Below are 16,412 nucleotides of genomic sequence, written 5' to 3'. Positions count from 1 at the left end.
TTCAACAGTATTGTGTGGAATAAATGCATCAAGAGAGACAAAGGGGAAGACGATGGGTTGAATGGAGGTGGGTAGAAGGATTTCACAGAAAATGTTTCCAAGACACAAGGTTTGACCACATACTGTTCATATGTTCGTTTTCTTGGTAGAGATGACTATCTTATGTGCATCGAAGGAAACGGTTATCTTTTACTGTTAGTTTCATGGCTCCTAGCTTTGTGAATGAGAACTTGAGATCCAATCGGCTGTTTTCCTTTGCAGTAAGCTTGTGTCAGTGCATCAGTTTACATCAATTGACTTTTGGTTTTCTGCTCTCCGGGGTCAGGGACAGCAGACTCCCCTTTTCTGCAGATTCAGGGGATTCCTTGAGTTTGCAGAAAAACCCGTTGGGGGAAGTGTGCCCCTTATCTGTAGATTTAAGTATCCGTAGGCGAGAGGCACATGAGGAAATGAGATATATAGATGATATATGATGGTGATTGTGAGTCGTTTGGGTTCAACCATATTTTTAATGTTTCAGATTTTAATGTTGTTTGATCAGGTCACACATGCTGCTTTCACACTGCCGTAAAATATCAAAATGCCCTGTTTTATGCCACAAAGCCCACCTCAGATGGGAAAAGCAGCCAAACATAACTAGTACAGGATGCTGAAAAGGGGATCTGATCCACTGGACTGGACAAGTTGAACGAGGGGTACTGCCACTGAACGAGGGGTGCAGCAGTGGCGTAGGAGGTTAAGAGCTTGTGTTGAATGAGGGGTGCAGCAGTGGCGTAGGAGGTTAAGAGCTCGTGTATCTAATCTGGAGGAACCGGGTTTGATTCCCAGCTCTGCCACCTGAGCTGTGGAGGCTTATCTGGGGAATTCAGATTAGCCTGTACACTCCCACACACGCCAGCTGGGTGCTCTTGGGCTAGTCACAGCTTCTCGGAGCTCTCTCAGCCCCACCCACCTCACAGAGTGTTTGTTGTGAGGGGAGAAGGGCAAGGAGATTTGTCAGCCCCTTTGAGTCTCCTGCAGGAGAGAAAGGGGGGATATAAATCCAAACTCTTCTTCCTCTTCTCTACCACATGGCAGGCCCACAGCAGCAGCAGGGACCACGTGGAAGGGAGCTCGTCTGTGGTGGAAGGGAGCTTGTCTGTGGTGTGGGGGTCGTGCTGTCAGAGCCTTACCATCCTCCTGCAGCTGTTCAGGAATTAAAGGACAAGGAGGAAGATGTTAATGTTCTCCTCGCCAGGGGGTTGTGAGGACGGCAGCTGCCGTGCTGTTTGTCTTGCAGCGGCTGCCGCACAATGATCGCTCATCTGTTTCCGGCTGGAGACAGCTACCTCCCCTGGTCCTGCCCTGTGCAAAGAACTCTTGTTTTGCAGAAATTAATGAGCAAGGGGAGTGCAACATCAGAGCTCGAAACGAAGAAAGAGCTCGTACCACACCACTAGGTCATTCTTTCTACATTTCTTCTTTAGCAACGTGGTTCTGTTTTGAGACATGGGAGGTTCCTAAGAAGAGGCATCCACTCTCTGGTGGCACCAGTGCGCCTTATTGCTTTTAGTATAATTCCAGCCTTCATTTGCTTTGTGTGTGTGGGCGGGTTGTTCTTGGTTCCAGAAGATGGGATGAACAATTTGGATTGCTGTCAGTCCACTGAAAGTAGATTGAACAGGCACACAGCGGTGATTTGACAAGAGGACTGAACCCTTCAAGTTCTGGGTGATTTCCTTTGGGCTTTCAGCACTTCTGTTAGCATTTTAATGACTAGTTTTAAAAGGATGTGTCTTTTCCCCGTTTGAAACCAGGATATTAACAAACTGGAATGGGTCCAGGTGAGGGCAACCAACATGGTAAAAGGTCTGGATTCCATGCTGTATGAGGAGAGACTTAGGGAGCTGGGGATGTTCAGTCTGGAGAGGAGAAAATTAAGGGGTGACATGATAGCCATGTTTAGATATAATAAATAAATATAGTTGAAGGGATGTCATGTTGCTGAGGGAGCAAGCTTGTTTTCTGCTGCTCCAGAGACCAGGACCAGGAGTCATGGGTTCAAGATGAAGGAAAAGAGATTCCACCTAAACATCAGGAAAAACTTCCTGACAGTAAGGGCTCTTTGACAGTGGAATTCACTACCTCGGAGTGTGGTGGACTCTCCTTCTTTGGAGGTTTTTTAAGAGAGGCTGGATGGCCATCTGCCAGGAGTGCTTTGATTGTGTTTTCCTGCATGGCAGGGGGCTGGACGGTGATGGTCCTTGGGGTCTCTTTCGATTTCATGGTTCTATGAAACTTGGGCTTCCAGTGTAGTGAGCAGTGTTTTGATAAGTGGTACCCACCCCCTTTCCTCTCCATTTAGCCCTGATTCATGGCTGACAAGAGATCCATAAACTTTGTCAACCTTGTTTTTGGCACTGATCATCATCTATTGCAGGGGTAGGGAACCTGCGGCTCGAGAGCCGCATGCGGCTCTTCTGCCCTTGCACTGCGGCTCCACGAGCAGAGCCGCTGGCCCCATCCTTGCCCGCCCTGCAGGCAGCAGGGCGGGCATACCAACTGCCTGCAGTCGGCTGGGCTGCGCCGTGGGCTTCCCCTCTCACCCGCCTCGTTGGAGCGGGGTGGGTGCTTTCCCGGCGGCCGGCGAGTCCGAGCCACTGGCTTCATCCATCTTAGGCTGAACCACTGGGTCTCTTATTCTGCTCTGCAGGCAGCAGGGCTGGACGATCCATGCACTTCTAGAATGAGGGAGTAAAAGGTAGAAAAAAACCAATATATGCAGTGTTATCTTTATTTTAAATGTCAAAAATTGTTTATGGCTCCAAGTGTTTCTTTTCCCATGAAAAAAACGGGTCCAAATGGTTTCTTACCCGCCCTGCAGGCAGCAGGGGCGGAGCACCTCTGTGGCCCGGTGGCTGTGGGCCGTTCTGCGGAGCTTCCCTACCGCCTGCCCTGTTTGGGCCGGGGCGCTCTAACAGCCAGCGAGGCTGAACCACTGGTTCGCCTGCCGCCCTGCGAGTGGCAGGGCAGACACGTATCGCCTTCTCAGAATTAGGTGGGTAAAAGGTGAAAAAACCAATATATGCAGTGTTATCTTTATTTTAAATGTCAAAAATTATTTGCGGCTCCAAGTGTTTTCTTTTCCCATGAAAAACGGGTCCAAATGGCTCTTTGAGTGTTAAAGGTTCCCTACCCCTGATCTATTGCCTTCGGCTGCTGATTTTCAGACTTCCTAAAATGCAAACTGTTTCTAAACTTCTCGCACTTCTCAGGAGCCTCATGCAAAATAACATGCAGCAATATTATATTAGCTGACAGCGGAACAACTTTGTTTCCTGTTTCTTTTTTATAAATGTGCAGCATTACTGAGCGATCAGTTGTTGTTTTTTAATTTTAATTAAATATATATATATGTACTTACAGAACAAAAAAATCAACTATACAACAATACAAAGGAAACATGTAAACCCCATGGTCATTATAAAAGATATCATCAGCTTATGGTAAAGTAAAACAAAACATACATAACAAAAGAAGAGTGAAAAAAAGAAAAAATACAGATATGTGCATTTTCCTGTAAAACAGCTAAGATTTTACATATTCATTTCTTTTTTTAAAAGTTATCCTGTGATTATTCAATATGGTTTTCAGGGATATATAGCATTGTTGAGTGACCAACTGTGTTTCATGGCCATTTTGCACATTATGTAGAGACAAACACAAATTTGCCAGTTAGATTTGAGCTCACCATGGCACTATAGAGGCCAACAAGATTTTTGGGGTGTAAACTTTTGAGAGTCAAAGCGCCCTTCATCAGATACAAGTGGGAATGGAGATTTGAGTCCTCCTATCCCAGTCTGAAGTTGGGAGGGATGTTGCCAACAATGGATGCAGAGGTACAATCCACACTGTAATCAGTTAGATTAAAACAGAGACAAAATGCATTTGGGAAAAAAATTAATATGTGTAGTGAGATAAGAAGGCCCCTTCTCTGGAATGTTCTGCCTTGGGGGTCCCTTTTCTGAATTTGTGAATGAACTCAAATGCAGCAATCTCACATTATAATGTCCACTTGAAGCTTGTGTGAGGATTGCCGCAAATTTGCCACTGAGCCTTACCCTTTCCTTCCTCCTTCGTGTTTCGTTGACCCACTTGCTAGAGTGTCCCAACTGTCTGTCTGCTTGAGAACAGTTTCTAGGTAATGTGGACATACCCTAACCACATGGAGTTTCCCTTCAGTTCTTCAGTGAGTGCCTCAGCTAGACACAAAATAAATTACACATTATTTTGTGTAATATGAACGTCCTTTTAACAGATGTTTCTGTTCATCTGCATCTGTATGCCGTGGATTTTGGCTGCACTGAGTCTAGGTCAGGGGTAGGGAACCTTTAACACTCAAAGAGCCATTTGGACCCGTTTTTCATGGGAAAAGAAAACACTTGGAGCCGCAAATAATTTTTGACATTTAAAATAAAGATAACACTATATATATTGGTTTTTTTCTACCTTTTACTCCACTCATTCTGAGAAGTGCATGGATGCGTCCGCCCTGCTGCCTGCAGGGCGGGCAAGGATGGGGCCAGTGGCTCAGCCTCGCTGGCTGCCAGGAAAGTGCCCGCCCCGCTCAAACAGGGCAGGCGAGAGGGGAAGCCCGCAGAACGGCCCAGCCAGCCACAGGCCATTGGTGCGCCCGCCCTGCTGCCTGCAGGGCGGGCAAGGATGAAGCCAGTGGCTCGGACTCCGGCCGGCCGGGAGGGCACCCACCCCGGGCCCAACCCAGGCGTGGTGAGAGGGGAAGCCCACGGCGCAGCCCAGACCGCAGTAGTTATATGCTCGCCTCTGCTGCCTGCAGTGTGGGTGCTGGGCAAGGATGGGGCCAGCGGCCTGCTCGTGGAGCTACAGGTGCACAGCAAGAGTCGATGATAATCCTCGAGCCGCAGGTTCCCTACCCCTGGTCTAGGTGAAGTGGAAGCCAGCTGCGGCTTTTCATGCCCCTGTTTGGTTGTTCAGTCCCAAATAGTTTTCACGTTGGTATTGGCAAAGTGCATTAATAACAGTGGGCCTTTCCCCACTCACCGTTTGCTGCGCGCTAATCTCGCCGAGTAGTGCGGGGTCCACCTGCACTCCCCACTACAGGGGCGGCGACAACGCAGCCGCCCCGACTCTGCCGCACTCGCGCCCCCTCAGTGCACGTCATTTCTGGCGCTGCTGAAAACGGAGCCTTTTGATGACCCCGCACAGAGCGTGGGGCAATGGGGAAGCCGGGGAACACAATCCCCGCACTGAAAAGGTCCACGCCGGATGAAACCGACGTCAATTTTAAAAGTGGGGAAACGGCCAGTAATTTCCCTAAAGTGGCTTGTTGTCTGATGCCTGGAAAGGCCACGCTAGTGGTGATGTGGATTTGGATACAGAAAGTTTGATTGAAAACAACCAGCATTGTGAGTGTTGCAAGGATGGTCTGTGTATAAATGGGGATTTGAAATAAGACATACTTTCTAAACACAGCTGAGATTGCTTGTTTAAGACGGGAGTTTCTGTGCGTGATGTCTTGGCAGTGCTGTCTCTCTCACTTTTAAACAAACATCCTAGTCCACAGGAAGAAACTTTATACAAAAAAATGACATGTCACCCTACATTATGTTTTTTGCTCAGCTACATATTTGGAGATTTTGCTCTGATCATCCCCTGGGCTTCCCCCCCCGCCCCCAATGAATCACTCTTTTCCTCCAGTCTTCTATGTGGCAGAGAAGCCTCTTGATATCGATTGGCTGAGCTGGTGTGACAGTGCCACTGGGGCATTAGAAATTCACACAGATCCCAAGTGGAATTTTGTAAGGCAAGGTGGACTGGAGGAAGAGATCCCAGAAGATTTAGAAAGCTAAGAAGGAAGGGAAGCCCAGAGGAAAGAAGGCTGATAGAAGAGAGGAAGAGTTCGGATTTATACTCTGCCTTTCTCTCCTGTGGGAAAGAGAAAGGCAGGGTGACGGTCTTACACTCCAGACTGTTAGTGGACTACAATTCGCCGGCTCTGACCAGTCTTCCGCCAGCATGGCCAAGTGGCTACATGCTGGCTTAGGCTTGATGGGAATTGTAGTCCATAACATCTGGAGTGCCAAAGGTTCGCCACCACAAAATCCAACTCACCAGATGAGAGTCCCCCATTCTTAACCACTACACTATGCTGGCTCACATATGAACTGACCTGTGGGTGGGAGTGTTATTTTCTCTGTGGAGTAAAAATAACATCCGAGACGGGCGTAGCTTGCTGGAGCCAGAGTGTGCCTGGTGCACAGCTTCTGGCTTCCGGGCTTCTGCAAGCTTCCCCCACCCATCACTCTACTTTAGAAATCCAAGCAGGCTGGGAGAGGCCTGTTCTTTGGTGGGGAACTTACATTTCCAGGGTATTCTGGGAAATGTAGTTCCACACAGGCAGGCCTGTTCTGCAGCCTGCCTCGCTTTCTCTAAAGCAAGCGCGGGGCATCGCCAGCGGGGAAATCACATCCCTTAACGGGAATCCCACACTTCTGCTTCAGGGAACTGAGCAGGCTGCAGAACAGAAATGACCTGCACTGTGTGTGTGGAATCCACGCTTTCCCAGGAGACCCGGGGAAATGGGAATAGTTCCCACCTGGTGAACCAGGAAGGCCTGTTCTGCAGCCTGCTCGGCTTCCTTAAAGTAAATGGGGGGGGAGTGGGCGGGCTGAGGCGTGGGGAAGGGGGGGGAGGGCGAGTTTTGCTAACCCCCACGTGATGGCCAAAATCATGCTGTATACCGGGTGCATAAGCGACTTCACCCCCTGTTCAACGGGAGAAAACTTGCGCCACTCGATAACATCCCGCCGCCACCACACACACACAGGTCTTGGGCTTTTCAACTAAGCTCTGTTGAAAGTCAGCATTGCTGAGAGAAGACAGGAACTCCTCTTTTTCCTGCACAGTGGCCCTGATCTGAATAAGAGCCCTACAGCACGTTTACTCTCAAGTTGCTGCTATAGCTGCAAGTTCCCATGGTGAACTGAGCTGGTTTGTAACATCTGGTTGGCCTCAGTGAAAAAGAAGAAGAAAAAGAAAAAGAAAAGGAGGAGGAGGAGGAGTTTGAGTTATATCCCCCTTTCTCTCCTGCAGGAGAGACCTCGAGGGCTTGCTAATCTCCTTGCCTCTTCTCAACAAAACACCCTGTGAGGTGGGTGGGGCTGAGAGAGCAGAAGCTGTGACTAGCCCAAGGTCACCCAGCTGGCGTGTGTGGGAGTGCACAGGCTAACTTGAATTCCCCAGATAAGCCTCCACAGCTCAGGCGGCAGAGCGGGGAATCAAACCCAGAGTAGATACATGAGCTCTTAACCTCCTACGCCACTGCTGTGCTCAGCTAGACAGAAATTGGTGGTTAGGATCTTCTGCTTGTGTTTTCTTTAAAGCAACTGCCCTGGTCCACTTTTATTTATTTATTTATTTATATTTGTATTTATACCCCGCCCTCCCACAAGGGGCTCAGGGTGGCAAACAACAATATTTAAAACAATATAAAACCACTTTGTAGCCATGTCAGCTTTTTCAAAGTATATACTTAGTACATGATTTTATGTTTCATCTTCCCGGGATTAAGAAGTAGGAGTCAAGTGAGCAGTGCGCCTTGTACACGGGGCGTCTCCTGCATCCTTGGCCTGTCTAGTGCCAGAGTTTCCTACGTTGGTACCTGCCCTGTAATTCTGTTCTGCAGTTTGTAGTCTTGTAGGGACGGCACTCCAGACTCAGATGTTATGGACTACATATTCCCAGCATGGCCAATTGGCCAATTGGCCATGCTGGCAGGGGCTGATGGGAAATGTAGTCCATAACATCTGGAGTGCCAAAGGTTCGCCACCACTGTTTATCCCCTCTCCCCACTAAGGCTGTAGGGAGGTGCCCATGTGCTGAACCTCTGCTTGCCCTGAGATCCCTCTGATCCTCTGCTTGCCCTGAGAGCCGTAGAATCATATGAGTGATCTTGCTGCTGGATTTAGAAGTATTTGCACCTTGCAGGAGGGAGTGATTTCTGTAGCTGCTGTGAATCTAGGTGACAACGCAGGGAAAGAAATCGTCTTGTGCCGGAGACCAACTGATGTCATGATACTGGGACTTTGCTGGGTGTGGGGTTGTTGTTGTTTTTTAATTGTGATGATCTTTGGGGGATGCAAAATAAATGCAAAAGGGAAGGTGTCTGATTCCTTGCAGGGGTGTTTAGCAAGGGCAAACCCTTAAAGTAGTTTGGGAATGCCAATCTCATCTCTTCTCTCCAGCCACTTTGTAGGAAAGGAGCATCTGCCGGTGTTTGTTACCAAGTCTTTGTTTGGCTTTCAGATTTGTTAGCTGGATGAATGTGTGTGATTAAAAAGCACTCCTATCACCTGACGAAAAGCATGGATGGTTTACCTCACCCCTCATTCTGTTCTCTCCTTACTGAACCATCTCTCTCCTTCTTTTTTTCCCGCTCTGCAGGATCAGTTTGACAACCTTGAAAAACACACACAGTGGGGCATTGACGTTTTGGAGAAATACATCAAGTTTGTGAAAGAGAGAACGGAGATAGAAATCAACTATGCCAAGCAACTTAGGTGAGTCAGATTCTTCATTTTGATTATTTGATGGATACCCAACTTGTGTTTGTTCGTTTAATGTATACACAGCCAGCAGAACGATTGGGACAGTAACTGCTCGATGCTTTCACATCAGTGTTTCTCATACTTCTTCTATTTGAGGAGCACTTTCTTCTGATTGAAAATTGGAGGGACCTTGCTGAATTTGCAGCTAGGGTGGCTAAAGAGAGCCTTCATGTTTGGAGACAGTTTCAACTCAAAAATCCATGTTCTGTTTTCAATTCTGTATTGCACAAATCAAATCTGTGGATTTTCGTTTTGACTATTTCCTCTTTCTGAATGCTGATTATTTTTTCTCGTTAAATGTGCACTTTTAAAACATTCCTGACAAAATACCTGCGTGCTGCATAAAAGGTGTGAAATAAATGAATTGGGCACAGCAGCAATGAAAAAGGGCAAAACAGAATGATAACATGTTTAAAGAAATGCCAAGGTCTGCCCAGGTCTGCATCTGCACATTGCTTGGGTGTTGCTCTGCCGTTGTGCTGTAACAGTAATTCACACTTGTATATTTTGGGTGGCAAGTATTAACCAGCACCCAAGGCACCCACCTCCTGGGTCTCTCCTTGAGTCACCGCTGTCGGCAGTGGGCGCAGTCTGTTCAAAGCACTGATTCACCCAGAGACATAGAAGTTGGCCTCCTCCAAGGATGGGAAATTTTTCTACATCTGCGTGTCAGATCCGATCACACCTTAAAGCATTAATGCAGCTGAATTCAGATATATGGAGCATGGTTCTACTAATGTCTGTTAACTTGGATGTCTTGATGGATCCTCCATGTTCAGATGCTATATACCTCTGAATGTCAGTTGCTGGTGGGGAAGCAACAGGGGGAGGTTTGGGCCTCTTTCCTTTCTTTGTGGATCTTCCTGGTCTTTTGATTGACTACTACAGGATGCTGCACTAGATGGATCTCTGGTCAGATTTCGCAGAACCTTTCTTATAAGAACTGTTCAGCCTCCAGCACAGTCTGGTTAGATGGAAGCATGACCAGAGCAGTGAATCATGCAGAGGCACAGCCGGCAGCCTCCTCTGTGTTCTGGTATGTTGTGCTCAGAGGTGCTTTTGATTCCTTAAAGTCATACATGCCAAGCTGAATCCTACCAGACTGCCTCTGCTTCAAATGGGAGTAGGGCATGATTTTACTTTTCTCCTCCTCACTGCAGCCTTCTGGCCTGCATGACTTTTTCTCCGCATGGATCCCTAGACAGCCTTTTCTGTGGAATCAAAAGGGGTTGCTGGGCAGGAGGGGCAGATGAGGAAGGAACTGCTTCTGAAAGCTAGTGGATCCAACCCATTTGATTTCTAACCTGGTAAAAGACAAGCAGTAAAACAAGGCACTTCTTGAAACCACGCTCCTTAGGGCTGAGGGGCAGGCATTAGTGGACAGTGTATTGTCGAAGGCTTTCATGGCCAGATTCAACTGGTTGTGGTGGGTTTTCCGGGCTGTGTGGCCATGGTCTGGTAGATCTTGTTCCTAATGTTTCGCCTGCATCTGTAGCTGGCATCTTCAGAGGTGTATCACAGAGAAAAGTCTGTTTCACACTGTGTCTAGTGAGAAGGGAAAATTTACTGGGGTATTGTAATGAACCAGTAAAGTCCAGTCAAAAGCAACTGTATTAAGTTCTTTATTGAGCTGGCATTCTTAGTCAGGAACAGGCAATGTGGGAACTGGCCCCCCAACACTCGAACAGCCGCTTTTACGGGCTTCCAACCAGTTCCCGCCAAGAACAAATAAACAATTCAGGTTCTCACACAGAGACTCGCACAGACAGTTTCACACAGACAGTTTAAAGCAAGCAAGGCAAGCAACTGATAACAGTAACGTTCCCCGTTCTGGGCATTCCCCCCAAAACTCCAGAAGGAGCCTCTCCAAGGTTGAACTGCAACCTTACAGGTATATTGTCCATGTCCCAGGGTGGGGAACCAATCAGTAAGTGTTTGGGTGGAACTTGCTATGCGAAGGTGTGGTTGAGTGCATTGTATTGCAGGCGGGGTTATCAGTCCATTGTTTAAGTACTGGTACCCAAGCTTTGCTAATTTTCAGAGTCTCTTCTTTCTTGTTGAAGTTGTTTTAGTGTTTGTTAATTTCAATGGCCTCCCTGTGCAGTCTGACATAGTAACCTTCCAAATTGTCCAGAATTCCAGTGTTCTCAAATAAAATGTTATGTCCAGTTTTTTTTTAACACGTGTTCTGCAACTGCAGATTTTTCAGGATGGTTAAGCCGACAGTGTCTTTCATGCTCCTTACTGCGAGTCTGAATGCTGCAGGGTATGCGATAGACTCCTGCAGAAGTGAGGGGGTCTCTCTTATCCTTTGCTGAGCATAGCATCTGCTATATTTTCCTGGTAGGTTTGAAGATGGTCGCATACCCTGCAGCTGTGGAAAGGTCTACATAGGAACCACAAAACACAGCATTCAGACTGCTAGACACAGTGTGAAACAGACTTTTCTCTGTGATACACCTCTGAAGATGCCAGCCACAGACGAAATGTTAGGAACAAGATCTACCAGACCATGGCCACACAGCCCAGAAAACCCACCACGACCTTAGTGGATAGTGTTTATATTTAAGATGATTGATGGCCTCAGTCTTTCCCATGCTGCACATGCATGTAGATCTGTGTGTGAGCATAAAGTCCAGTGTATAAACATCTGAGGCTTGGCCAGCATAGACATGCTGTCCTGCACAGGCATGGGTTGAATGCCACCAGAGGGATATAAAAGGTCTCCTCAAAAGAGAAATACTTGGAGAATACTGCTGGAGGATTTTTAAGATAAATAGCGCTTGTGTGGAATCACAGTGTGCCTGAAGAACTTATCAACTGGGTCAAACTTCTTTGCATGAGACACCAGCAGTTGAGAGCAGTGCGCAGCTTTAACATCTGACAGCTTCCCAGTGAATGTTGACGCCCACCAGGACTCAGCACTGTCACCATTGCTGTTCATTGTCGTCATGGACACAATGCTGTTCATTGTCGTCACGCAGGATCTGCAAAGAGCTGTACCCTAGAAGTTGCTCTATGCTGACGACGTCATGATCATAACCACTATCCGAGTGGAACTGCAGCGCCAGGTTCAGGCCTGGAATGACCATCTTGGTCAATTCAGCCTGTGCCTTAACACTGCGAAGACTGAATATCTGGAAACAACTCCTGGTATGGGCTCGATCCAGGTCAACGGTAACAATCTGAAGAGAACAGATGCATTTAGGTACCTCGGCTTGATCTTACAGAGTGATGGCAGCATTGATGGTGAAATATGGGCGAGAGTCAACGCGACATGGCTGAGGTGAAAGGGAATCTCTGGTGTTCTTTGTGATAAGAAAATGCCTATACACTTGAAGTCAAAAATCTACAAGACCACGGTCTGCCCTGTAGCACTCTATGGGTCAGAGTGCTGGCCCATAATGAAAGCAGCTGAGGGATGACTCCATGTCATGGAAACGTGCATGTCTCACTGGACACTGGATGTATCCCTCCTCGACCACATCACCACCAACATGGTCCAAAAACAATTTGGCATTGCGCCCATCAAGGCAAAAATGAGAGAGAGGCGCCTGTGCTGGTACGGCTATGTCCAACGAGCAGCCTGGACACTGTGGCCAGCATCGCCTATTACATTGAGGTTACTGGTCAGCGGCCACGCGGATGGCCAAAGCAACGATGGCAAGATACCATCAATGCGGATCTGAAAATTACAGGCCTGCAACCAGACATCGCACTAGATTGAGAGAAGTGGCGTATTTAAAAATACAAGCAGTGGACCCCGCACTAGTGGCACAAGGCTAGGAAGAAGAAGCGCTTGTGTGGAGTCTTGATTTGGGTTGGTTCATTCCATACTGACGTGGGTTTTGCCTCCTAAAACCTTTGATTGGCTCTTCCATAGACAGCTGACTGTGACCTGGCTGGCCCAGGCTAGCCTGATCTCACCAGAAGCTAAGCAAAGTCAGCCCTGGTTAGTAATGGAATGGAAGTCCACCAAGGAAGTGCAGGGTTGCTCTGCAGGTGCAAGCAATGGCAAGCCACCTCTGAACTGCTCTTGCCTTGAAAACTGTGTGGGATTTCCAGAAGTTGGCTGCAACTTGACGCCCCACCCCCACCACTGACAAGGCTGTCTTGCAGTTTGAGTGTGGAAGGGTTAAACACCCTTTCCGTACCAACTCAGCATCAGCAGCACTCCAGGGTTCTCAGGTAGCAAAAAAAAAAACCCTTTCCCAGCCCCGCTTCCAAAAGGCTTTTAATGGGAGATGCTGAATAATGCAGCTTAATGCACTTAATGCACATGCAGAATAATGCACTTTCAAACTGCTTTCAGTGCTCTTTAAAGCTGTAAGCTGTATTTTCAGCAAAATCCACTTGCAAAACAGTTGCGTGGAAAGTGGTTCGAAAACGATTATTTTATGTGGTGCGGAAGGGGCCTCTGGACCTTATGAGGTACTGTTTTCATACCGAATTCCCAGTTGTCCAGGGACATGCCTCATACAGGGTCAGACCACTGGTCCCTCTAGCACGAAGTTGCCTGTTCTCACCAGCTGCTGCAGCTGCCTGAGGCCACAGATTTTCCCAGCCCTGCCACCCCAATATTATTTTTAGTTGACGATGCTGAGGATTGCATCTCTCTTTCCCCTTGAAACCGAGGCCTGGAAAACTGCCCTCCAGCCACACTCTTATAATTGAAATCCCTGCAGCAATATGTTTCACTGCTGGGGCACAGGTGCTGCTGTTAGCAGAGTGACCTTGCAGTGCTGCACTGTTTCTCCTTACCGTATTTAGCAAGGAGCCCCGTCAAATAAAACTTCTCAGTCCTTGCTGTCAGGGACAAGGTGAAAGCATTCAGTAAAGAGGGAACTAGGAGTCCTGGAGAAAGACATTAGGAAGGAATGACTTACTCTGCCTGAAATCCCTCAGGTTTGAGGGCCCTCTAGGGCGCAGGTCCTTAATGCTGACATCATTTCTCATTCTGCATTTTATACAAAGTTATACAAATTAGGGACTGTGGCTCAGCAGTACAACAGTACAGAAAGTCTCGGTCCAATTCCCGGCATCTCCGGTTGGAAAGGACCAGGAAGTATTCACAACTCTCAATCAATGAACAGATTATGCTAACACTCAAGTCTGGATTACTGGAAAGGTGGATAGGCATGACATTTGGTTGCCCTGACAGACGGCTGTCCCTGGGAGAATGACAGCGCCCGGGAGTTTTCTGCGTTTGGGATTCTTCCAGATTGTGGGGTTTGATTCTGTTGGCTAAATTTTTGCTAAAGAGAAACAGAACCAAATTGGTGCTGGGGAATAATCATCTGTACCCTGCCTGGTATTTGTGCTCTGGAGTCCCACAAAGTTCTGTCCAGCAATGTTTCCATGCTATATTTAATGTATACATTAAACCAAGCAGGAAAAGTCATTCCAGGATTTGCAAGGAAGATTTGCACTGACATGCTGATGACACTAAGCTACTGTTACCCCTTGGGCGATGATTTTGTAAGTTTTAATCCTGTCTTTGCTGGTTTTATGGCTTTTGGTGTTGTCTGTTTGGAAACTGCTTTGGAAACTGATTGGATTTTATTGTCAGATTTTATGTTTGTGGTTGGATGCCCTGCGGGTTTTATTCCCCGCTCCTCTGCATGAGCTGCGAACTCTAATTTGGTAAACTAGGTTTGTTTCCCCACTGTTCTACATGAAGCCTGCTGGATGACCTTGGGCTAATCACAGTTCTCTTCAAACTCTCTCAGTCCTACCTGTCTCACAATGTATCCATTGTGGGGCAGGGAAGGTAAGGGAGTTTGTAAGCTGCTTTGAGATTCCTTATGGTTGAGAAAAGTGAGGTATTAATGCAAACTTTACTCTTCTTGGTTCTTTTGGCTGGTGGACAATATTTACAGAATACACCTCTGTGCACCTGCCATGTGTAGAATGGTGAGGTGTGCGCTGTGTGGCCGGGTAGCGTTTAGGCACACATATATGTATTTATGTCTACCCCTACCTGAGAAAAGGAGCATCTAGCCCTCCCACTCCCCAAACATAAGGAACTTGACACAGGAGAACCACAATTCAAATGTCTCATCCTGTTTCAAAAGCATAACAATAACAACTAAACAATACGAGAATGACTTTTACAGAAATGCCTTGATGGGTCAACTCCTCAAGTGCAAACCAAAAAGAAGCTCCAGCAAATAAATACCTAGGCATTTTGCAGCTGGATAACATCAAACACGGGCAAGTGAAGACTGGGTGGGCAGAGAATACACCCAGACGGTCTGGAAAACTTTGAAATCCAAATTAAATATGCAGGAATACCATCAAGGTCATCAATACCTGGGCTACACTGTCATCAGGTATACTGCCGGAATCATAAAATGGACACAGGCTGACTTGGAGGCATTGGCTAGAAAAACTTGGAAACTTATGACAATGAACTATGCCTTACACCCATGCAGTGATACTGATAGACTATACCTTCCCTGGAAATGTGGTGGCTGAGGATTACTGCAAGGCGTTTACTAAAAGCCCAGAGAACCAAACAGGAGTACAGAAACAATGTGATTAAAACAAGGACTGAAAGCTGGCACAACAAAGCATTACACAGCCAACTTCTGGAGAAGATCAAGGACAAGTTGGACATTGAAAAACCCTGGCTGTGGTTAACAACTGGAACTCTGAGAAAGGAAACAGAATAATTGATTTTAGCCGCTCAAGAGCAAGCGATAAGGACAAATAAGATCAAGGCCAGAATCGAAAAATGCTCAGATGATGCAAAGTGCATCCTTCTGGGGCGCTTCCCTGTTTCCTGCGATCCGGGATTTTGCCTTTGTGTTGCAGGTAGTGGGCAGGTGTGCCTTTATGCGTGGTACAGAGCAGGAGCATCGCTTTGCTCTTTATGGCGGCGGCGCTTTTGCGCCAGCGCTTCCTGCTTCTTAATAGTAAAAATCTGGTCACCTTTTAGTTTGCTATCGTGAGGGGTTCCTCATTGCTCGGCTGCGGCATGGTTTCAATGTTCCGTTCCCGGTCATATCCTGCCTGTTGCAAGATTGCCGGCTTTGTTATTAAAGCCCTTTAAATCCCTTTGTCCAGCATCCCTTTGGCACCATATCTTTAAAACCGCATATCGTTGAGCTTTGTCGCAAAACTCACCATAGATCCCCCAGAAATGCCAGTGCTGAGTGGGGAGTGGGAGGCCAGAAGGGGCAGAAATCTCGCAGCAAGGGAAAACATCAAGGTTTCCCTGCATTGTAGGGCTTTTGGAATCTTTAGCACTGTAACACAGAGCACATCAGTACAGAAATCTCTGCCTTGAAGGAAACGTTCCCTGGCTGCAGGGCTGAGCAGCAGTGCATAATCAGTCAACAGGTGGCTATATTTAACTATTGACTCTGCGTTCGCGTTCTCTCTACCAGTTCGCCCTTTAACGATGACTCCGGCAATCACGCCCCATTTTATTCTACGTAGAAACAAGCAGACAGTAGTAACCAAATTCCTAACTTCGGGTTTTTCTCCACAACTATTTATCATGGGCTATGATCAGGCCGAAGAAGCAGTTAGTGTGTGGCAGATATAGAGAATCACTACCGTAGCTTGTGGTTTCCCTTATTGCAGAATCTAATAGGTACCTGTCTCCTAACGCTATCGGCATACCGTCCGCATCCGTTCCAGTACCTAAACAGCAGAGAGCTTTTACTCTGGTTTGGTGGAAGGCCCTCTTTTCAGCTGTACTTGAAGGCCAATACAGGAAGAAGTGGAGAAAGAAAATGTCCCTGTGGATCTGGGCACATAGAAACAATAGAACGCGTACTT

General features: G+C 47.2%; 1 protein-coding gene across 1 annotated transcript in view; it reads left to right on the top strand.

Annotated features, from left to right (window-relative positions):
- The window catches only part of FNBP1 (formin binding protein 1), a 230,759-nt gene that overhangs the window by 68,675 nt on the left and 145,672 nt on the right, over positions 1-16,412 (top strand). Inside the window, exon 2 of the mRNA XM_048512254.1 lies at positions 8,461-8,576. Coding sequence (XP_048368211.1) covers positions 8,461-8,576 — 116 coding nt within the window. The remainder of the gene's footprint in view (positions 1-8,460; positions 8,577-16,412) is intronic.

This window comes from Sphaerodactylus townsendi, linkage group LG12 (genome assembly GCF_021028975.2).
Source record: "Sphaerodactylus townsendi isolate TG3544 linkage group LG12, MPM_Stown_v2.3, whole genome shotgun sequence".
Classification (NCBI taxonomy): Eukaryota; Metazoa; Chordata; class Lepidosauria; order Squamata; family Sphaerodactylidae; genus Sphaerodactylus; species Sphaerodactylus townsendi.
This window is presented reverse-complemented; position numbering and strand designations above follow the sequence as displayed.